This window comes from Triturus cristatus, chromosome 1_2, assembly GCF_964204655.1.
Source record: "Triturus cristatus chromosome 1_2, aTriCri1.1, whole genome shotgun sequence".
Classification (NCBI taxonomy): Eukaryota; Metazoa; Chordata; class Amphibia; order Caudata; family Salamandridae; genus Triturus; species Triturus cristatus.
Window position 1 is genome coordinate 328,746,894 of NC_140580.1, and position 24,619 is coordinate 328,771,512.

At 48.7% G+C, this 24,619-nt stretch overlaps 1 protein-coding gene across 2 annotated transcripts; it reads left to right on the forward strand.

Annotated features, from left to right (window-relative positions):
- Window positions 1-20,674: 20,674 nt before the first annotated feature.
- Window positions 20,675-22,734, forward strand: NOLC1 (nucleolar and coiled-body phosphoprotein 1). 2 transcript variants are annotated; one of them, XM_085603903.1, is made up of 2 exons: window positions 20,675-21,325; window positions 21,442-22,734. In XM_085603903.1, the coding sequence occupies exons 1-2, from the start codon at window positions 20,675-20,677 to the stop codon at window positions 22,090-22,092; spliced, it is 1,302 nt and encodes a 433-aa protein (XP_085460029.1). In that variant the 3' UTR covers window positions 22,093-22,734. The 2 variants fall into 2 exon arrangements, with proteins under 2 accessions (XP_085460029.1, XP_085460030.1); XM_085603904.1 differs by having other exon boundaries at window positions 22,153-22,734.
- The last annotated feature ends 1,885 nt before the right edge of the window (window positions 22,735-24,619 follow it).

Genomic DNA, 24,619 nt, shown 5'->3' on the forward strand with positions numbered 1-24,619 from the left:
CTGATCCTTGCTTGGACTCCAGGTGCTCATGATCACAGGGCACGTCTTACGAAGGTCTCAGGCTGCAACTAGCATGCTCACACAGCACCGCTGAGACTCTCATGGAAACGTTTGTGTTCCAGTGTTTCCGAAACAGTGAGCCAGCTCACCTCTGGCCCTTGGGGATAAGTTACTTCAGGACACAGCACACAGCAAAGTCATTTCAAGCAGGGGGACACAGCACACAGCAAAGTCCCTTAAGCCTTTCCTTGGTTAAAACAGCAAACTGCAGGCCAGCCCCAGAACACACAGCAAGGGTCAGGCCTATCCTTCAGTCTCTTCAGTTGTTTCTTCCTTGGCAAAGGTCCTCTTGACCACAAAGTAGCTCCAGTCTTGTTCGCACTTGCTTGATCAAGCCATTCTCCACAGTTCAGGCGCTTCAGCTCTCATAGTTATACCCCTCAATGGCTTTGAAGTCTTTGTATTTCAGGAGGCACTGACCCCTGTTCAAACCAGTTCAAGGTGCCTCCCTGCCAGTGATACCTTTCTTCCTTTGCTTAGTGGGGGTCTGGATTCTCAATCACTCAGCAGGAGATGGGACAATTGTTTTATAGCAGCAACCCAGGCCTCTTCACCTCTAGAGGCTTCTCCTCCCCCTACACTCCAGATGCAGGTCAGCCTGTTGCTGCCTCACCTCCTCCCCCGGGTCAAGACATTCCCCAGATCCTATCGCTTTCAAATCCAGACAGTCAATCCACAGCCAGTCAGAGACACACAGAAATGTTACAGCACAAAAACTCAGCCACTTCTCCAGGCCACGCCCCAACAGGCTAAGATGGCAGTCGCACCTTGAGTGTGCTCCCGGACCCCTCCGCTATCCTCCTGTAATCCACCTGCTTTAATGGACATCCAGCGCTGAGAGTTGATACCCCCACTTCAGCCACTTACCTGGTGGTGGTCCTGGGTCCTGAGACTCCGGGCTCCGGTGCCTCCGGCGATCGCCTGTCATCGGGGCCTGAGTTGCCGGTGCGACATCTTCTTGCAGCTGGGAGGCGGCTGCCATCTGCGGTGCAACGGAGATCTGGGCGCCGCTTGCCTCCCCTTCCTCTCACCCGGATTGTGCTGGCCCTGGCTGCCGCTGGAACCCCGTTGCGGTGGTGATCCCGGGCACGAGGCTGCACTTCCCCCTCGCCTGGGTTTGAGTCTCCGTGGTGGCGCATCTGGCTCCCCGCGGCCCTGCTCTCCCATCGGCCGTCATTTCGAGTGGCGGGAGCCTGGTTTGGTGAACGGTGAGCGGGGTGCGGCGCTGCCGGTGGCCGGCTGCTGGGATGTGGCCTGCGGGGAGGCCTCTCATCGCTGGCTCCCGCCCTCCTCCTCGCCGCAGTGGAGATCGGCTCCCGCCGTGGGACCTGCACTCCTGCGGTGAGGTGCTGCTCCTGTGGCCCCCGATGACGGCACTGCCAGCGGGCTGCCTCCTGACCCCCGCCGCACCTGAGGCCTTGAAGTGGAGGTTTGCGGTGCCTGGCCCCACTACGGTGCTCCCTTGTCATCGGCCGTCACTTCGGGCGGCAGGAGACTGGTTTGGAAGATCGGGGACGGCACTGCTGACACCTGGCTGCTGAGACCCAGCCAGTGAGAGGGCCTGGCATCGTTGCCCCCCCGCCCTCTTCCTGCTGCGGCGGCGATCAGTTTCCTGTTGTGGGGCTGGGTACTCCTGTGGTGCGGTGTCACTCTTGTGCCCTCCCCGGTGGCGGTGCTGCCGTCTGGCTGCCTCTTGACCCCACATGGTAGCTGCTGGGAGGCCCCTGACTCGCCTTTGGCTCTCCTTGTGGGCAGTGCTATCTACGGCTGTATCCCGGCTCCCCGCGGCGCTGCCGTGGTACTGGCCGCCAAGTCGGGAGGCGGGGGCGGTGGTGGAGAGAGATCCTGGCTGCTGGCTGGCGGCCTGGCGGAGGCGCAGACCTGGCGAGTGGTGGCCCTGGAGCGTGGTGAGTCCCGGCGATGGCAGGGGGGCCTTGGTGTGGCTGTGAGTGACCCCCCCTGTGCGCCTGGCTTGCGTGTGAGCTGGGTGCGGAGAAGATGTTACGGATGAGTGACCTGTTGCCCCCTTCTGGCTCGTCTGCTGCGGATCCGCCCTCCTGGGCCCTGGTGCCTTGCCTTCGGAACTGCTTTGGCCTGGTGGGGAAGTGCCGCCGGCACCTGCTGGGCACTCCTGAAACGGACCTTCCGCTGCCCCTGCCCCCAGCTGTTCTGCCTTCTGGGTGCTGACCTTGGGCCTGCCTCTTTTCTTGGTCCGGAGGGTACTGATCCCACCCCCTGAGGACCGGGGTACCTCATTCTGCCCCGCTGCCCGGGAGGGCCCCGGGCCAGAGCTATTAGGTCATGTAGTGGAGTGCTGTGGCCTGGACGTGCCGTGCCCCTCCCTCCTTTCCTCACTTACCTTCCCCTGCCTGCAGGCCTCCCTGGCCCCGGAACCTGCACTCTACTTTCCCCTTGCCCACAGGCAGCCATGGTCAGAGACAAGGTGCCCAAGACGCCCGCCACCCAAACTAAGATTGACCGCTTCACCACCGTGGATGCTGGAGCCATGGGTGGGCTCACAGACAAAGAACCTTCTGCAGCAACAGACCTCTCTACCATCCTTCAGGTGATCCATATGTCTCCATCCTCAGTTGAGGGGAAGATCGCGGATGTCCGCGTGGACATGACCCTGATCCGGCAAGACCTCCACAGAGGGCTCATCATTCGCTTGCTACTCGCCCGTGGCCAGGTGCACCTCCAAGACCAATCATTTTGCGCATCCTCAACTTCAGGGACAGAGACGCTATCCTGGCAGAGTCCCGAAAACAGCAGCCTCTCAAGTACGAAAATCTGACTATAATGGTCTTCCCCGACTACACTCGAGAGGTCCAGTCCCAGCGTCGCTCCTATGGTGAGGTCAAGCAAAAGTTACGCTCGCTGAACATCCAGTATCGGCTCCTTTTTCCGGCTCGGCTGCGAGTGATTTTCCAGAACAAATCTTTCTTCTTCGATACGCCTGAGGAGGCGTGGACATGGGCAACAGAGGAGCAGCCGAAGAGGCTGACTGCCCGGGACCCGGGACCGTCTGGTGGCGGAGAGGGCGCCCGGCAGGACATTCTGACCCTCCGGCCACGACACCGGCGCTCCGGGATGCGCAGGAGCCAGCGGCACACTCGCTCGGACTCTCCGGTGGGTCCTCAGCGGGGACGCGCATCGGGGCCATCCGGGGAGACTGCTCCTCCTGGGCAGCACTCCGGCTCTCTGGACCGCCCTGATTCCGGGGCTGCCTCGCCTCGCCCATCCTTGCTGGACCTTCCGGACACTGATCTTTCCTGCAGCCCGACGCTCCTCCCAGGGCCGGATTGAGTCCGTGCGGGTCTGTTGGCTTTCCTTGCTCCAGCTACAAAAATATGTCTTTAATTGCTAGCACCTAGTCTTATGACTCACTGATTACTGCTGATTACTGATATGTACATCCTACTATGAGGAGGGGTCCTCCATGATGTTCCCTGTTACCAAGCGTTTTAGTTTGGTTCTTTGCTTCCCTGTTTACTGTTTGGGCGACAGATGCTTCCGTTCCTGAATTGTAGGGTGGGGGGTTGGGGGGGATTGGACCTGCGGCTCCCGTTTGTTCTGTTTTTTATTTTCTTTGTTCTTTGCACCAATTCTGTCACGCTACATCCGGGTGAATGCATCCCGCACATTGTCATGACCCCATGTCCACTGGCTCTGGGCTCGGCCTTCTTCCCACCCGTTCCACCACGCGGGCCAATGGCCCGGTTTCCTTCACGGTCCCCTCATGTCCGGCGAGTCTAGCGGAGCGTCCTCGTTCCATATCATGTCCTGGAATGTTAATGGCTTACTGGACAAGATTAAGCGCGCTGCCGTCCTGCAATATGCTCTGCTTCAGGCCGTGGCTGTGCTCCTGCTTCAGGAGACCCACCTGCTAGGCAACCACTGCCCCTTCCTTGTGCGCTACGACTTTGGCGCAGTCTGGCATTCTGGATTTAATAGAGGTTCGAGAGGGGTGGCTATTCTGGCGCGCCGCACTCTTCCCCTAGTAGCGCGTAAAGTGACGCATGACCCGCAGGGTTGTTTTGTTCTTCTAGAAGGGGCCCTCGGAGACCGCCCCCTTAATTTACTATTGGTTTATTCACCCCACACTCCGTAGACTTACCCCTGCGATCGCTGCCCTGCCCCTGGGATTGACCGTGGTGGGAGGTGATTTTAACGCTGTTATGGACCCTGACCTCGACTCTACGTCCCCTTCCTCCGCCTCCAGGACTGCCCAATCGGCCTCCTCTTGACATGGGCCACTGGCCTGGGGCTCGGGGATGCCTGGAGACTTTGGCACCCGACTACGCGGCAGTACACCCACACCTCAGCTTCTCACCACACACATGCACGCATAGACTATATCTTCCTGCCGGCCTTGGACTGTCGGGCTACTCAAGCAGTCTCTATCCTTCCCAGGGGCCTTTCGGATCATTCTCTGGTGACGTTCCATGCAGGGGACCTCCCCCCATCCTCCCGCCCACTTTGGAGGCTCAACGCCTGGTTCCTCCAGGACAAAGAGTTTAGGGACAGCATTGGTGCCGAGCTCCAACACTATTTTGATACAAACCAGGGCTCAGTGTCCTCCTCTCGTACCCTCTGGGAGGCCGGTAAGGCCAGCATCCGAGGATTCGCTAAGGGTCAGCTTAAACTCACCTGTGCGGACCATGACTCCCGGCTCACGCTTCTGGAAATGCAGGCCGCCCAGCTTGAGATACTCCAACCCGATGACAGAGATGAGGCCCAAGACAGGAGACTTACATATTAAAAAAAATAAAAATGGGAAACTCCTCCATCGCCTGGCCACTTACCCAATGGCCAATCGTATAATACCAGAAGTGGTTGACGCGAGTGACGGGCTTCATCGTGCTCCGTTAGCGGTAGCTCAGTGCTTCGCTACTTACTACACTACCCTATATTCGGCGCGGGCGCCTGGTCTTTCCCTCCATGAGCTCCTCCAGCGAGAACATTTCCCCCTTCCGTGTCTTAGTGATTCTGAGGCGGCAGATCTGGATATTCCGCTTACCCCCGAGGAGGTGGCAGACGCCATCTCCCGCATGGCAGCTGGTAAAACGCCATGCCCGGATGGGCTCCCCCAAGAATTCTACTCGTCCTACCGGGATACTTTGGTCCCACCTCTCATTGAGATGTATAATGAAGCAGTGGAATGGGGCTCCTTTCGCCCAGAGACGGACCTGGCTACCATTGTAGTGATCCCAAAGTCTCAACCCCCCTCGAGCTGTTGTTTGGCCTATCGTCCCATCCCGCTCATCAATACCGAACTTAAGATCTTCGCCTCCATCCTGGCCAATCGGATACAATCCCATCTAGCCACCCTGGTTCATCCGGACCAATGTGGCTTCATGCCTCTCCGAGGCACTAGACACTGTCTCAGACGCCTTCATCTTGCTCTTGCAAACCAACACTTGCTGTCCCCATATTTGTCTCTCCTGCTTGTAGACTTTGAGAAGGCTTTTGATTCGGTTGATTGGGATTACCTGGAGACTGTCTTGGAGCAGATGGGCTTTGGTGCTCCCTTCCGCAAGCTGGTGAGGACGCTGTACCATCGGCCCTGGGCGCAGGTCCTAGTTAACGGAGCTCTATCCCACCCTTTCCCCATTCAAGGTGGTACGCGGCAGGGATGCCCCCTCTCTCCGATCCTCTTTGCCCTGGCTATGGAGCCCCTTGCCTGCCTTATTCGCAGCGACCACTCCCTCACGGGCTGGCGGTGGCCCGGCTTTGAAGAAGACAAAATCGCACTCTATGCGGATGATGTCCTGCTGTTTTTGGCAGACCCAGCCCAGATGGGACCCCGATGCCTCCGAGCACTTGGCCTCTTTGAATGTACCTCTGGCTTATGGCTCAACCCGGCTAAGTCAGTTCTGGTCCCCCTGCACGTATTGCGGGAGTGCTTTGATTGGCAGTCGACGATTCCCCTTCGACGGCAGTCCTTCGAGTACTTGGGGATCTGGGTAGCCCTTCTCCCCGAACTCGCATGGTCACTAAACGTCACCCCGCTGGTCAAGCGGGTCCGTGCGGATCTCTCGAAATGGCATGCTCTGCCCCTAAACCCTTTGGGAAGGATAGCCCTCTTCAAAATGATGTTTTTACCTCGCTTTCTGTACATGCTCCAAAATACACACCACTTGTTCACCAGGTCTCGGTTCTGGGAGATAGATGGTCTGATCACAAATTTTTTGTGGGGGGGAAGAGGCCCAGGCTGGCCTTGGCCCAATGTTGCATTCCACCTTTTGACGGTGGTCTTGGTCTGACGAGCCTCTATTTGTATAATTTAGCGACCCGACTCCTCACGCTTCACGACTGGTTTAACGGCGGATGGTCTGACCCGGCGTATCGCCTGGAATTGCACACTCTGGACTTCGCCTCCCTCCAGGGGAAGCTATATGGTGCGGCTGTCCCTCGGGCTCTCCCTGAGGTTACCCGTGGAGTGTTCCTGGCTTGGTGGGCCTCATTGCACCACACCCGCTGGTCAGGCAGGCTGACTCAATATACCCCCCCTGTGGTGCGGCACCCGGCTCGAAGAGGTGGCTTCCTTGGCAGGGTTCCGGCAGTGGGACCTCATTGGGATATCCCTGTTGGGCGATGTCTGGAGCGGTACCCATTTGCGCTCCTTTCAAGACCTGCAGGCCAGGCACTCTGTCCACTCCTCCCAATTTTTACGCTATCTGCAGCTGCATTATGCCCTCCGCTCATACATCCCAGATGGTACTTCCTTGTTGGAATACAGTCCGCCGGAAGCTCAGATTATGACTGGTGACTTGGGGAAAGGGGGGATTTCCAGAATATACCGATCACTTACCAATAATACCCCCAACTCCCTCTCTCAACTCCGCGATAAGTGGGAGGGCTGGCTTGGGGCTCTAGAGGATGCCGACTGGAGAGATGCCTTGATGGGCCCTAAAACAATCACGGTCTCGGCACGGCTTCGGTTGGTCCAAGTCTACTTCCTGCATGCTGCCTATCTTACACCACTGCGCCTTCACAGCGCAGGGCTCTGGTTGGATGCCCTTTGCCCATGCTGCTCCCACCCCCATGCAGACTTCTATCACATGGTGTGGCTTTGCCCTGCGATACAGAGGTACTGGGAGTCCTTAATAAGAATTGACGGAGGTCTTGGGCTGGGAGGTTCCTCTGGCTCCTACACATGTTCTTTTGGGAATCACTGATGGATTGGATGGTAGCAGAGCCGAAAAGCTTTTTCTTAACACGGCCTTGGTGGTAGCAAAGAGAGATATCGCTGCCCATTGGCTGACTGCTACCGCACCAACATTGGCGCGTTGGCGCAAGGGGGTGGACTGGTGTGCCGCCCAGGAACGGCCTCTTTATGTGGCCAGGGGATGCCCCGACAGATTTCGCAGAATGTGGGGGAAGTGGGTGGGAGTGATATAGATTTAAGGTGGGTTGGTTGGATCTACAGATTGCCTCTGGATATGTTGACCTTTGATTTGCATGTACGTCACTTTTCGTATCGTTGTGGAATGTGCTTACCCTGGACTAATCTCATGCGATGTTATTCTGAATGGTGCTGTTTGTTTGGTTACATTGAAAACTCAATAACATTGATTATCAAAAAAAAAAAAGATGTGTTATTACATTGTGAGTTCAGGAATACTAAACCTCGCCTTTCCATCTTAAGCCTTTGGGGAGATAGGCTGGGAAACATATTACACAGCCTCCCGATTCTGTCCTATGGGCAAGATGGCCTTTCAACAGTGAAAAACTAAACAGGGATAATTTCACTGTCAGGACATGGCACACCTCAGTACATGTCCTACTTTTCACATGCACTGCACCCTGTCCAGGGGGTACCCTAGACATACCATACGGGTGTCTGATGTGCCTAGAAAGGGAAGGGTAAGGTCTGGCAAGTGAGTGCACTTGTCAGAACAACATGGCAGTTTTAAAAACTGTGCGCAGGCCCTGCAATGGCAGGCCTGAGTTCCCTTTTTAAGGCTACCTGTGTGGGTGGCACAAATAGTGCTGCAGGCCCACTAGTAGCATTTGCATTACCAGCCCTGGCACACATAGTGCAATTTACTAGGGGCTTTACTAGTAAGGGAAACATACCAATCATGGACAACCAATTACCATTATACTTTATACAGGGAGCACTTGCACTTTGACACTGATCAGCAGTGGCAAAGTGCCCAAAGCATCTAAGTTGGCAACACCATGTCAGAAAAAACGTTTAGGGGGAAAGCTAAAAGTTTAGGGACTTTAGCCAAAAAGGACCAGGTCCTACACAACCCCCTCCCAGCCAAAAGCCAGGGTAGACCAATCAACTACCTTGATGGACTTCCCTGCTTAGGGCGATAGAACACGGACGCAGGCCCTCCGGTTCTATGCCTTCCTGACCCCAGGGGATTCTCTTGGTCACTACTCCCTGGGTCAACTATGCCGCTCCAAGGGTGCTTCCAGACAGTTGGGCCTTTCTAGGGGTGCTGGTCCCTTGCCATCCCCCACCTAGAGCGGTATCCCTGGAAGACCCATCAGTCAGGACACTGTTACCAGTTATCCTGTCCTCCAGGTTAGAAGTGGGTTTTCCCTGGTAACTCCTAGGTGACCCAGCCCTACTGGCTGGACACTGTCCCACGGGTTTTCCCCCTGAGGGACACCTCCCTCCCTTAACCTTTCATTTAGATTTCTGTGCCTGCCATTTAGGAATGGCACCCACAATATTCAGGACTGGGGAGCTCTGATGACAGTCGCCCTACACCCTCCTGAAGCTAGGTGTTCTTCCTCACACAGCTGGCAAGTGGGCGCCAGGCTTCCAACCTGGTGCTCCTCTAAGGAACCCTCCAGTCTCTGGGGTGGGGTGGTGAACCCCTGGGGACGCTGCTCACACTCCCTGCCTCTCCTTTGAGACAGGGCGCGAGCCCGCATGCTCCTCCCACTATTCTGGGACTTAACAGTTCTAATTCGCCTCTATTCCTTCTCTAGGGCGCTTTCGGCTCTTGTGCCAGCCCCCGGGAATCAAAGAGCTAGCACCCTAACATTGGTTGACTGAATACTGGAAAACAATTACTGAGCCTAGGCTACCTAGGGGTAAGGTTGAGCACCCCATTCAAATCATTTGCCATGCTCACCAACACCCAGTGCATGCTTGTGTTCATCCACACTTGGCACTGGCTGTACGCTGCCACCATTCAAACTAGACTCTGTCTGTTTAACCTTAATGTCCAGTTCCTTCATGCTTAACTCATGAGCTAAGAGAATCTTTTTCTCTTCCGAGGCGAGAGCGTACCTGCTCTCCTCTGCTCGCTTTTCACTTTCAATGAGCAGCTTCTTCTCCTCTGCTTGAGTTTTAAGTTTTAAAACCTCCAACTCATGCTCTCTGACCCTTTGGTTTTCCTCCAGCTCCTCTGGTGAAAACCTCCTCCCTGAATGGCTACTACCAGCCACTGAAGCTGGTCCTTCTACTGGCAAATCCTGTGGACCAAATCCAGTCCCTGGGTTATCCTCATCCACCTCAACATCACCCGCCTCCTGAGTCCCTTTGGCTTCCCACCAGGCCCTCAAGGCCACTTGCAGCTCCCGCTTCTTGGCGCGACTTTTGATGGGAAATCCCAAAGCTCTGCAGAATTGCCTCAATTGATTAACTTTGTAGATAAGCAATGCCTCAATGTCGAACTCTAATTCTGCAGCCTCACTGGCTCCTTGACTCCTCTGAGACTTGATGTGTGGCTTAAAGGTTGCTCAAAAATAAAACCAAATAGAACAAACAAATCAAGAACACAGTATGTGGTTGCGTCGTGGTCTGCGCTACTTATGATGTACACCAATCACTGTGAGTGAATTTACACATTCAAATCCCACACAGCTGACCACCAAATGTTAGACCCGGGATCCCTGGTTGGCTGAGGTAGGTACCATAGGCCAAGTAGGGACCCGCGTTCCATCATCAGGGAAAGGAAGGTCACCTTCTTAGATAGCCCCGCTCCTCCCCTCGATAGCTTGGCACGAGCAGCCAGGCTTATCTTCAAGGCAAATGTGTAAAGCATTTGCAACCACGCTCACAACAACCCAATGATGACACCACAAAAAGACTCCACACAAGTTTTATAAAAATGAGTATAAATTTTATATAAAAAGATATACGATAAGAACACACTATATAAATCCAACATATGAGTTTGCGTACTATTTCTCCTGGCCGGTTGTTAGGCCAGCCAGCCCTTGTAAGTTCTGGTGGTATTAATGAGCGCTTCTAAACATTCTTCTAGAATCCTAATATCATGTTATACAGTTCGTAATGCTAGAATCAGGCACTTTTGCAATGTAAAAATACTGTAAGGCGTAACGCAGCAATCAGACACTCTGCAATGTAAGAAGAATGCAATGCGTAACGCAAAAATCAGGCACTTTGCAAGGTAAAATAATGCAATGCGTAATACAACCACCAGGTATGTCGTTATGCAGAAATAAGGCAATGCGTAATACACTAATCAGGTAATTCGTTATGCAGGAATAATGCAATGCGCAATATGCTAATCAGGTAGTTTGTTATGCAGAAACAATGCAATGCGTCATACAACAATCAGGTAGTTCGTTATTCAGAAATAATGCCATGCGTCATACACTAATCAGGTAGTTCGTTATGCAGGGATAATGCAATGTGTAATACTCTAATCAGGTACTCCGTTATGCAGAAATGATGCAATGTGCAATACGACAGTCAGGCACTCCGTTATGCAGAAATTGAATAATGCGTAACACACTCAGGCATCGATCACTGTGCCTTAGGCAGTCTCGCCGCCTCTCCTTCTGACTTGCAGTCAGCCTCTCAACAGTTACCCCCAACACGGGTACAATGTAATCAAAAAGTGCAGCTCCGCACTCCAGCCCCTGTACTGCCACTCCCTTGGCAATACGGGCAGCGATATGAGCCGAAGCAGAGGCTTGCACTGCCGGAACGAGAGAGAGGCCAAGAGCGTCTCCCTCCGAGCTCGTGCCCTGCCCCAGGAGTCAACAAACGTTACCTGGGGGGCGCAAACTCACTCTCCTCTCCTCGTCCAGCGGCTGGGCCTCCACCAATGCAAACTTTGTGAATTGGCAACGGTGGGCTCGGGCCGGCGACTCAGCTCCTCCGGGACTGCCGGTCCAGGCTACTACAGTTACGAAGATCTCAGGCTGCCACAGAGCACACTCACACAGCATCACTGAGTCTTCCTTAAGCTTCGGGTGCACGATCACTGGGCACTCCACACACAGGTCTCATGGTGGACGAAGATCACACGCACAGTGTCGCTGAGACTCACTTTAACTCTGGTGCACACGATAACAAGGCAATTCCTCACAAAGGTCTCACGGTGCACAACGCACCCGCACACAGTGTCAATAAGACTCACTTGGATTCCGGTGCACACGATAACAAGGCAAATTCTCACTAAGGTCTCACGGTGCCCAACGCACCCGCTTACAGTGTTTAAGAGACTCACTTGGATTCCGGTGCACACGATCACTGGACAATCTTCACAAAGGGGTTCAGGCTGCACAAAACACAAGCACACAGCGTCGCTGATCCTTGCTTGGACTCCAGGTGCCCACAATCACAGGGCATGCCTTACGACGGTCTCATACTGCAACTAGCACGCACACACAGCGCCGCTGAGACTCTCATGGAAACTTTTGTGTTCCTGTGTTTCCGCAACAGGGAGCCAGCTCACCTCTGGCCCTTGGGGATAAGTTACTTCAGGACACAGCAAAGTCCTTTCAAGCAGGGGGACACAGCACACAGCAAAGTCCCTTTAGCCTTTCCTTGGTTAAAACAGCAAACTGAAGGCCCCAGAATACACAGTAATGGTCAGACCTATCCTTCAGTCTTTTCAGTTGTTTCATCCTTGGCAAAGGTAGCTCCAGTCTTGTTCACACTTGATCAAGCCATTCTCCAAAGTTCAAGGGCTTCAGCTCTCATAGTTATACCCCTCAATGGCTTTGAAGTCTTGGTGTTTCAGGGGGCAATGACCCCTGTTCAAACCAGTTCTGGGTGCCTCCCTGCCAGTGACATCTTTCTTCCTTTGATTAGTGGGGTCTGGATTCTCAATCACTCAGCAGGAGATGGGACAATTGTTTTATAGCAGCAACTCAGGCCTCTTCATCTATAGGTGCTTCTCCTTTCCCCTACACTCCAGATGCAGGGCAGCCTGTTGCTGTCTCACCTCCTCCCCTGGGTCAAGACATTCCCCAGATCCTATTGCTTTCAAATCCAGACAGTCAATCCACAGCCACGCAGAGACACACAGAAATGTTGGAGCACAAAAACTCAGCCACTTCTAAAAGAGTGGCTTCTAAACACACAATGCAAAAACCACCTTCATAAAAAGATGTGTTATTACATGTGAGTTCAGGCATACTAAACTTCACCTTTCCATCTTAATCCTTTGGGAAGATAGGCTGGAAAACATATTACACAGCCTCCCCATTCTGTCCTATGGGCAAGATGGCCTTTCAACAGTGAAAAACTAAATGGAGATTATTTCACTGTCAGGACATGGCTACCTTTCACATGCACTGCACTCTGTCCAGGGGGTACCCTAGACCTACCATAGAGGTGTCTGATGTGCCTAGAAAGGGAAGGGTACGGTCTGGCAAGTGAGTGCACTTGTCAGAACAACATGGCAGTATACCAAACTGCACACAGGCTCTGCAATGGCTGTCCTGGGTTCCCTTTTTAAGGCTACTTGTGTGGGTGGCACAAATAATGCTGCAGGCCCACTAGTAGCATTTGCATTAACAGCCCTGGCACACGTAGTGCACTTTACTAGGGACTTTACTAGTAAGGCAAACATATCAATCATGGACAACCAATTATCATTATACTTTTTACGGGGAACACTTGCACTTTGACACTGATCAGCAGTGGCTAAGTGCTCAAAGCATCTAAGTTGGCAACACCATGTCACAAAAAGGTCTAGGGGGAAAGAAAAAAGTTTAGGGACTTTAGCCAAAAAGAGCCAAGTCCTACAGTGCCCTTATTGTCTTTCATGCTGAAATTTTTCATTTTGTCAATTTCAGTAGTCATTGTCAATAACGGATTTGCAGAGTAAACTCTGAAGTTTAAATCTTTTGTTTTTTGGCATATTGACTTTGCAGTCCTATAGTTTATTTAGAATGGCAAAGTCTTTCTCAGGCCTAGTTAACATTGTCTGTAAATAATTATGATTATGCGTATTATTATTTATAATGACAATAATAATAATAACAACAAAATTACTTTTTTCTATAGCCTAGTGCTTGATATTACCATTTTCAAAGCACCGTAAATAACAAACATTAATGCTATCCAATTTAATAATACTCAATAAACCAATATCGAAAGGACGGAAAGCTGAGGTGAACAACAAACAAATATTAGACAATGCCAAATGTGAAGCATATGACAAAAAGTTGCATTTACAAAGTGGCATAATGCAAGCAACATTCACATGATATACATTATATGTGCACATAAGAGACATTGCATTGGGCCACTTCTGTAGTATCTCAAGTGTGTGGCTTGAGTCAACAAACGGTGCATTTTTAAGTGGGTTTATTAAAGTTGGCCTCAAATTTAAAAATGCCCCATACATAGCCACCTGCAACGTAACTTTGCAGGTCTTTGATGGGCAAAGAAGTGCAACAGAAGAAACGTTTAAAAATACAACAAGACCAAACACCAACTCATTTTTTAAACCCTTCCCCTAACACCACCACCATGCCTCGGCATTCAGCCTTACCCACTGCACTTACCTGCACTGGCCTCTCCTGGACTAGTTCATATGCCAAACGTTGGGTCATGTTGTGCCGATTTTGATGATCTTGGGCTCATTTAATCCTTGCGGCAAGCTCCAGACACACTGGCCGTTGCAGCAGATCTCTACACCTCAAAAGCTGTGTAGTCTCAGAGAGCTGATTCTCCTCACTCACTGAGCCAGCCTTCCTCCTGGTATCTGTCTCTGGATGCAGAAGTGAAGGGATTTCCCTCAACTAGTCCTCAGGGTGTGTAAAGGGGCCAGCCTCACTGGCCCTTGTGAAACCCACTGGTTCTGGGATAAACCGGGCAGAGTTCTTAGGTTTGTGTGGGCATTAGCGGTTTGTTTTTTCCAGTTGTCCATGGCAGCCTCCGTGTCTAGCAGAGAAGCCCCGAGAAATCGCCTGGCAAGAGAGAGTGTCCCCCTTGTGCAAGAGTTTTTAAAGGGGGGTGAAATGTTCCAGAAGCCAGGCACCCCTGGCCAATCCTAGGATACCATGTCACCTCTCCACCCCTGTCCTAACCCTTCTGCACAGCATTCTGGGGCACTTCAAAATGGTGTCATCCAGGAGTCACAAGGCACATCCTTCACTGTTTTTGGGCAGTTGCCTACCCTACCCTGACATCTCAGGTTCCACCACTAGTCAATCCCAGAAATCTAGGGAGTCCTACCCCTGATCTCCTCCATGTCAGCCACTACACCTTCAGCCTCGAAAACCATCCCCCCCACAGGGCCACACATCACTATAGGCCAACCTGGGCTAGCTACCCCTTCCCACTAAATAACCAATGGAGACCATTAAATCCACAACTTTCTCACACCCCCACTGCTAGAATATTTCTCGGGGACCCCTCGCCCACCTTCCTGGTGGGAAACCCTAGGGTGGTCAACTGCTTCTGTGTACCTCTACACCCCATCCCAACCATCCTGCCCAGCAAGCAGGGACAGTTCAAAATTGTGTCATCTAGGAGTCACTAGTCACATCTCGCTGGCATCACTACCAGGGCTTTACTCACTAAATTTTCAAACGGGAGCTCTCTCCTGTGTTGGCTCTAGAGGTCTGGGCTACCTCCTTTGTTCAGTGGGCTTGGGCAGGCCCATCCTTGGTAAAGAGTGACAGCTGATTGACTGATTCAGGTCCTTCAGCACCAGCCCTTTCCTCCTGCTGGAGAGAAATGGAATTAACCTGGCACAGCAGGGTGAAAGAAGTCCTGGGCTCTGATCCTGAGCTGATATGACAATTCTGAACAACCCATAGGCTGTACAGCTATCATTGTGGAACTTGCAGATTTGATTTTCTCCCACGTGTTACTCCCCAATTCGATACACCTCTGGTCTCTGTATGCCAAAGGGAAGCGAAACTGCACTCTAAGGCAGTTTTTCCCTATGTGTGTAATAAAGTAAAACAGTAAATCACACTGACTTTCCCAATTAGTGTACACTAACATTATAAGGCCTACCCCACGTCAATATCTAATGCTGCAGAGTCCCCACTGTATCAGGCTACCTGTGTGTGCAGTTACTCGGCTGCGCACAACAGTAGTTTCCCATGCACTGCCCACACATGTGTGCATATGCGTGTGCACACATGTTCACGTGTGACCAGACAAGGGTCCCTTACACTTGCTGCATCGTAGCGTCCTCATCTTAAAAGACCGGCACTGTTGGCAAACACAAGCAGTCCTTTTGCCTTATGATTACTGTGGTGAGACACTAGTAGTGAGACTCACCCACAGTAAAAACTCCAAAATCAGGTCATTTAAAAAGCAGAAAAATCTAGGTGTACTGAATAGGCGGAACTCAATTGCAACAAGGGAAGTATAATTTTATTGTGTCGACATGTTTCAAGGTATCCCCTAAACCTCTTCTTCAGGACAACAAAGGGACCAGCCCTTTGTTGTCCTGAAGAAGAGGTTTAGGGGATACCTTGAAACATGTCGACACAATACTAGGGATTGTAATTACATGACAGTTACTTTTCCCTTTTATTAACCCCTTTTATCCTTACCAACTAGGAGCAGGGATAAAACATTAGCTCAATAGTTAGGTAAATTTTAAACATCACTTACACCACTCCCCCTACACTGCACTACACATATCCTCACAAAGTAAGTGCTCCTACGTAAATCCGCAAGTCGCAGCACGCCCCAAGCAGCAGATGTTTGGGATGGCCCCAATGATGAAGCATGTCACCTAGGGGCAACCCTGAGTGAGTGAGGGGACTGAAGAAAATAAATTTGTATTTTCTACCAATTAGTGAATCCCCCGTTTTTCTCAGCTATGTTCTTCTGATCCGTCATCTACGGATTCTTTTTGCTGTACTCTGATCACACAGGAGGTAGAACCTAGCCCAATCCTCCTCCTCCCCCTAATTGTGGTTCACATAACACAGGTCAAGTAGAGAGCAGAGTACAGATTGGTTTGGGATGACGTACGCCGACTCCATATGTAACTGATAACCAACCACCTATCACATAGACTCACAGCACGGGTTCTGCAAACTAAATGAAGCTCACTGCAGGGTGGTTGCAGCACACTGAGGTGGAATTCACTGCTGTACAGAAGGTCTCTCAGTGCACACTCTGGGGAAGGGCAGGAGAACATAATGAACAAGCACCCGCTGGAGAAAGTGAGTACAGAGACGGGAGGCAGGAATAGGCAAAAGAAACTCAGAAATAACTTACCACAGTCATAAAATTCCAAGGGCTCCACTAGGGGAGAGACCCCCAAGGCGAGTAAGTGAACACAGACTTCTTACTTAACACAATCTCCTCACTGGAACATTATGTTCCAGTATGGGTTTTCCTTTTGCTAACTAATGTCTTTTGAAGTCAACATCTTGGATTACTTCAATGAAAGGATTCGGAATAAAGTACCACATTACGACAATTTGCACAAATGGAAACCCAAAGCAGTAAACCAATCTGTGCTTAGAAGTTTGGACTAGAGATATACAACAGCAACAAAAGTTCTGGAATATGAAACTGTGGCTCACAAGGGACACTGAGCTAAATAAAGAAATGTACCCATATCGCTTCACCCGGGCTGTGTTGATATCTCAGCAGTCGGTTCACTGCAGTTGGCATACAGCACGTGGCAATCATATTAGAAATAACAGCCAGGGGGAATAGAAACCAGGCAACTGTAGGAACAATCCGAGTGCAACCTGAAAGCCATGCAAGGAGGATGGGCGGGAGGCCTGCACCAGGCCCATGTCCATCACATGTTACAGGCTATCGTAGTACAGGCATCAAACCAGCAGTAAGAAGTTCACATTGCAAGTCTACTAACACTGTAGCAAGCAACCAAACAGAGGAGTAAACAAGGCACACTAAAGTCATGTCTATGCATGAGATGCCACTCATCACTTAAAGGGGGTCCCACCCCTTGCAAACATGGGGTGGTCAAAGAAGTAAAGTAACGGATTTGTGGAATGCCTAAGTAATGCTAATGTTTTAAGAGGCTGGTGGTCCACCCAAGCCACATTCTGCTAGATTACAGCAATAAATCACAGTCCACAACTACTTTTCCACCTCCCCTGATTTTTTTGACGCAGGTAACCTGGAGCTGCTAAAGGTTGCCCTATTACATTTAATAAAGGTGGCCAGTGTCTGCCCCGTTTTGCTTCACAAATCCGATTATCAGCCCAAATTATTTCGAGTCACGTACGGGGGAAAAATAATCCGCAATCATTCGTTTTCACAGAAGGACAACAACATTTCCGTACAAAGGTGTGCCTACACCAATGTTACCCATGTGCATGTAAAACTTCAATACAACGATTCTGGGTTTGAGCCGTTTATTTGGCGCTAAATCTTTCTCCACAATACTGGACATTAACTTTACTTTCCCTGACACCTTACTTAAAATAAATGCAAGCCTACAATTAGCAGACTGCAGAGACGAAAACAACCATAACAGGATTAAGCTGTCACATCGAACAGAGAACATCCCGATATGTCAGTGGGGTGGATACAATGTAAACAGCGCGGGCAGGTTGTTCAATAAAACGGTTCACAGCAGAGAAAGGGAGATGGGCTTGATTTACAAAAATAGCCTCGGGTGCGCTGATACAGTCAAAGGGGAATCTTTGTAATGGAGGATGTCTTATTTTACCGGCTGTTAAATAAATATTAAAGAATCGCAGCAAATGTTATCAAAATACCTGTTGAATACACTGTAGTTTTGCCATGTATCAAAATAAATGTTGAATACACTGTAGTTTTGCCATGTATCAAAATAACTGTTGAATACACTGTAGTTTTGCCATGTATCAAAATAAATGTTGAATACACTGTAGCTTTGCCATCTGTCTACCTGTAATCCAAACAGAACATTACATGATATTTTCCCAGCTTCTTACTTTTTTGTCACTAGGAAGGAAGCATTTATCACTACGTTAAATAAAGGACCTGCAGGCAGAATTCGAGCTCCTTCAAAAACAAATATTCTTTTAACAGAAAAACACACATATTAAAAATAACTAGCAAAATTGACACCTCAAAAAGCCAAATATGCAGAAATGGCTTAATAAACAGCAATGTGGCACGCCGCACAACATCATGTGACGCAAAAGCAGTGCTCTCTTGTTATGCTGGGGAGGAAGAGACAGCATGTGAGAGCGATGACCTGCTGGCTACACTGGGTCACTGGTCAGTAAAGATTACCTACACATCAAGTAATGAATTGATGGGTTGGGCTACGGGGATGGGGTTTGTTCCCTACCAGGGCACAAGTGCTAAAAAAATGTTTTAAAAAAACAAATGTCTCTAACAGTCACGTCAACACGGGAAACCCTTGGTAAACATATAAAGCACATTGTAAAAAAAAATCGTATGGAAGACATCTCCCAGAAGCTTTAGCAACACAACACAGGAAAAACTGAATCACCATTGTATTTCAAGGGCTCTTTGTTCCCTCCTGTGTGTGTCTGTACTGGACTACCTACGATATGGACTGACATATGCAGCCATACTAACGAAGTGTTTAGAAGAGAGATTAAGTACTTCTATATGTTTTTGATATGTGTTGTACTATGTTTTTGTAGGATGTGTGAAATAAGTTTTGTTTTGTTAACATACCAGTTGTTAGTCTGATAAAACACACCCGGTGCCTGGAAATGGCCTGTACTCATGATTGAAGTCATATAAATAAATTATGTTTTGTATAGTGGCATACAGTACTAGAGATTAATTAATATTTTCACTAGCAGAGTCACTATTATATCCATTCCCACATATTACCATGTTTGTATATGCCATACCTTATGCCCAGGTTGAGGTGTGATTAATAGGGCAAACACCTTGATTGTTGAGCTTCCGAAAACATGGGTACTCTGCAACAAAAAAAGAAGTGCTCATACACAAAGGGAAATATACTAAAGTCAAAGGATACAAGTAATAAGCCCCTACTCCTTAGGAGGGAGCAAAATACGAGAAAAAAGGACATATAACAACGCATAACCACATCGAAGCAAGCTTTTCTAAACGACGCAATCATTAACAAATTAAAAGCGATGAGCGGTTTGTAAGCCCATAGAGTGTATACAGACTGTCTCAAAGAGCCAGCGCATATGGTGCTTAGACAAGACCTAAATATTTATTTAAGCCTGCTTCAAGTACTGATTAGAGTGCTCCTGTATGTATGTGTGTGCCTATACTTTCTGACACAGGCCCACACTTCGTGACAGAACTGGGAGAGACAAGCTGGCAGTTACTCCCTCTCACGCTCAATTCTAGAAGTGGGGGATAGGGAGGGGGAGGGCTGCAATGCGCATGACTGCTAGCAACCCGTAAAGTCTATTTTTTTTAACTGTTTCGCAGGTAGTAATTCGAGGGACTGGGGGCGTGGAATGGGGTAGGTTTCAAAGCTTTTTGTGTGTAGTGCACTGTCTACATGCATATTCAAAAGTATTCAGGATCAGGTGTGCGTGTTCCATTATTGGTGGAAAGAAAGCTTGGAGTATTTGCTTGTAGTAAACTGTAGTGCTCTTTATCAGCACTGGAAAACCTCAAAATATCTTCTGCTCTATCATATTAAAAGATTGCAGAATATGGGTGGTCAGCTTGTGCTAAATTATCCTAGCAGCTTAATGTTGTAGAGGGCCACAGTACAAGGACCCCGGGTGTGGATGTGGGACATTAAGAGTACTACGTACCAGTATCAGGTGGGGCAGAAAAGGGAACTGGCAGAGTATGAGATAAGCTCATTTTATCTAAAACATACAGGACCGGTGTAGGTAGGCAACAGGGATCAGAATATGGGTCTCATGGTGACACAGTTTACAACTATCCTCAAGACTACATCCTCACCATAAAACTACATCTTTGCCTTTTTGTTGTGCTATAAGATGTTTGCATGGTGCCATTTCTATTGTATTTTTTGCAAATGTGTGTGAAAATGGAGCTGCAAATGCTCTACTTGGCTAAATGATCACCAGCCTCTGATAGACATCAAGAATATGTTAGTAGTATAGGTTGTATACTACTCGTCACCATGTATTTTTTGACAGGTGGCCACGCCCCTTTGACCACGCCCCTTTGGTCCGTGTGTCTATATTGGACGCGTTCCAAGTCTGATTTTAATCGGGGTTTTAATCGGTCCTTATAACGTATTGATAAGATTATAGCATTTTATTGTTTTATAGGTCGTTATTTTGTGAATCATGGCTTATAAAATGATACGGCGATGAAATAAAAAAAAAAATAAAAATAAAAAATAAAAAAAAAAAAAAAAAAAAAAAAAGCGTATAAAACGATAAGTTAGGATTTGTGAATCAAGGCTTATAAAATGATACGGCGATGAAATCATAAAGCGTATAAAACGATAAGTTAGGAATTGTGAATCAAGGCTTATAAAATGATACTGCGATGAAATCAAAAACGTATGAATCGACCACGCATGCAGGAGGGTTGCTAAGAAGTGGGGGTAGTGTGAAATACGAGTCTACAAACATACCGCGGGGCGTGTCTAGTATGTTCACAGAGGATATAAGCCAGCATTCCGAGGACCGTGTGTTAAGAAACCCCCGCTTTTTGCCGACAAAGAAAAGCTCGAGCTTTAAGACAACTTTGAGAATGTCTTGCTCTAGCGTGGAAGCGGGACCCCTTGGAGAAACTATAACAGCGATGCTGAAGGAAGCGGCAAATGCTGCAGACGACGCTGCAGAACTCGACGATAGTGATAAGGAAAATTGCGCGCCAACAACGCCTGCGGGTACTACGTCGGAGATGTCGTCGGCGATGCTGAATAAAAAGCCCGAGACAGACGTCGAGGCATCGGCTATGCCGAATATAAAGCCCGAGACCGGAGCCTGCGAAGAGGCGGTTGGTGGCGTTGCTAAAATGGCGAGCAATACCTCCGATGCTACAGACGGCGGTGGAAGAGCGGAACCAAGTGAAGATGACGAGGGTATTGACCTGCAAGAGCCTGAACCCGAGGACTCCAGCGACTGTACAGAGATGGATTCCGGAGAAGAATCTGTAAACGAAACAGAAAAGTGCGAAGTTGGAAAACGAAAAGTAAGTACGAACCGCAATTTTTCGGCAAATCCTCTGGGGTGTTTAAGAGTGTGATGATGAGGCGTGTAGTTGTGAGGAAGGCTGAGGTCGAAAAACCCCTTTTTTCTTTTTATCAGCAAAAGAGAGGAGGAGGAGCCCCAGGCGACAAAACCGCTAGCACGACTATGGAAGTCACACAGCCATCGCTACGTTTTTCATGTCTCTGCTGCTCAAGACAGAAAAAACTTGCCGTAACGCATAAAAACTGCAGCTGTAAGCGCTTAGACGCAATTGTACAATTTTGTCGTGGTGAAAGTTGGAGCACGGATCGATATCGCGGACTTTTGACAGCGATAGCCGCGATCATAAAATTGTGCTTAAAGGCGGGGTGGTACGACGAATGCGAAGGTTGTAAAATTGACGACCCGAGTCAGTTGCATCACGACTGTCTCACGACGGGTGATGAATATGAAGACAGTTTGATACGGAAACTATGTTACAAGCTGGACCCCTATAAGATTATGGCGACGTTGGGGGCGGTCTATGGCTTGAAAGAAATGTCAGTACCCGAAGATTGTAGTAAGATGATTGCGAATGTTTTAAAGTATATTAAGAGAGTACAGTCCCCATCAGAGCATGTGAAAAGTATGTATGAAGCGGGTGATGAAGACATACGCTTGATAATGAAACAGCATTTGAGAAGGAAGAATTACCGTAGATATTTTAAGATCAAGTATCTTTACAGGAGTTTAAAACCGAGGAACATGACATTTCTTAATGTAGAGTAAATGAAAACATGATGATCTTCGCGATTGCTACTATTATGTATGTGTGTTTTTCCGTTGCAGGAAAGTGTGTTTCGACACATGGTTGAGATCGGCGTGCGACCGAGCGTTAGATGCCTGGAAGACGCTTTTTATTTTCTGATCAGAGCAAAGATGGCGTACCCCAAACCAGTGTTTCGCCCGACCGCGCTATGTCGTAACAAGCGATGTGAAATCATCGAAGAGCTTGAAAAAGAACTGGGTCAGAAACCTAGAGGCTTTTACGACGTTGAAAAGAGCAAAATCTTCTTGGGCGCTGACGACGTGCTCGAAGATTGCATCGACAATTATATCAGGCGGACATTTTGCACCCTAGGAACTACTCTGAATAAGAAACAGTTTTTCAATTTCATGAATACAATATCTGATTTGTTTTGTCGAGCCTTCTTGAAGGGGCGTGGGGAGGATGTAAGAAGACTGGTACCGTTCATAGCTAGCAAAATCCAAATATTGATTCTACGTCACGAGTTTTTGAGAGCATTGTGTTAAATATCTATGTTTTTATCGTTATTATCGTTTATAGCGCTGTACATTCCTATATTACCAGTTTAAATCATACACTGTTTAATTCGTGTGTTATTAAATAATCTACTATTGTAAAATAAACCGGCTTCTAGTTCTGATTATTTGATAAAGAAAAATAATAAAACAAAAGTGAATTAATAGAATAGGGGGGCGGGAGTAGGGGTTGCGGTATTTTAGTTCAAGAAGCGCTACGATGCAGAAGCTTTTCAAAAGAGTTTATTACAACCCCTCGAAAGTTGGTAGTTTTGGCGGTGTAGAAGCCTTGTACAAGGAGAGCAAAATCCACAACGACGGTGTTAAAAGAACACAGGTACGCGACTGGTTATCGGGCGAAGATGCCTACACGCTACATAAGGGGTCGAGAAAGCGCTTTCAAAGACGGCGTGTGATAGTCAGCGGCTTAAATCATCAATGGCAAGCGGACCTTCTAGACGTCCGTGAACATGCCGCGGTTAATGATGGTGTAAAATTTATATTAACGGTGATAGACGTACTGTCAAAGTATGCATTCGCCGTTGGCCTGAAGGAAAAATCGGGGAGCTCGGTCACAAAAGCCTTTGATTACATTTTCAGCAGCGGGAGAATTCCTAAAAAGTTACAAACAGATAGAGGAAAAGAGTTTGAAAACAAGACGCTAAAAGCTCTGCTGAACAAGTATGGTGTAAAACATTTTGTTACAAACAACGAAGTGAAGGCGGCGATTGTAGAAAGATTCAACAGAACTCTCAAGGCACGAATTTGGCGGTATTTTACAGCGTACAACACATTTCGTTATATAGATCGTTTACAAGATTTTATTGAAAGTTACAATCATAGCTATCATAGAACCATTAAGACGTCCCCTGTAGAAGTATCCCCGCAAAATGAGTTGAAAATTTGGAGAACTGTGTACGGGTCCGTGTTCACCAACAACCCTGTTTCAAAAAACACTCTCAAAAAAGGTGATCATGTTAGGGTATCTAGATGCAAGGGGGTATTTCAAAAGGGGTATGAGCAGACTTTTACAGATGAGATCTTTGTGATAGACAAGATTTCCAAGCATTCAGGCGTTACAGTTTTTAACTTAAAAGACTATGCTGGGGAGGAGGTCGAAGGGTGTTTTTACAAAGAAGAGCTGCAAAAAATAAAACAGGATCAAGATCGTGTGTACCGTATTGAGAACGTTTTGGCAAAGAAGGGGCACGGGGCACAAAGACAGTGCCTAGTTAAATGGCGGGGATGGCCTGATAAATTTAATAGTTGGGTCTCTGAGAGTGAATTAAAGGATATACAAAGTCTACAACAGCGGATATAGGCATTTAGGTACCGCGGAAGCGCCATGGAGGTCGGACCTTTTTATCTGACGCTCCCGAGTAACGCGTCTTTGGACACTTTCCCTAATAACAAAATTTCAAATTTTACGGTGAAACTAGCAAAACCTATTCATCTACAAGGAGATTGGGAGGTGGCCCTAACAGAAATTCAGTACCCGCACACGTGGGACACTTTTGAAACAGAGGATGTTAGATTTACGGTGGTACGCAAGAAGGAAAGCGCCCACGAACTTTCTTTCCCGCCGGGGCACTATGACAACATACGAGACATTGTAGAAGTAATGAATAAATCCATTGGTAACATATCGGAACTTGTTGACCTTAGATTAACGTATGAACCACGACTTCGAAAAGTGCAGTTGAGGAATGCTCAAGACTATGGTATTTTGGTGCGTGAAAAACTGGGGAGAGTGTTGGGGCTGACGCCTAACGTTCACCACTCTTCATCAGCGGGGAAAGCCTACACGGATGTACACGGCGGATTTTATATGATGTTTGTATACTGCGACGTGATAGAGCATCAGAGAGTGGGGGATAGCTACGTGCCTCTCCTCCGGTGCGTGGAAATCACAGGCAAGAATAATAGCATGATAAACATCATTTACACCAAAAGAGATTATGTACCGATCAGCAAAAAACATTTTCACACAATA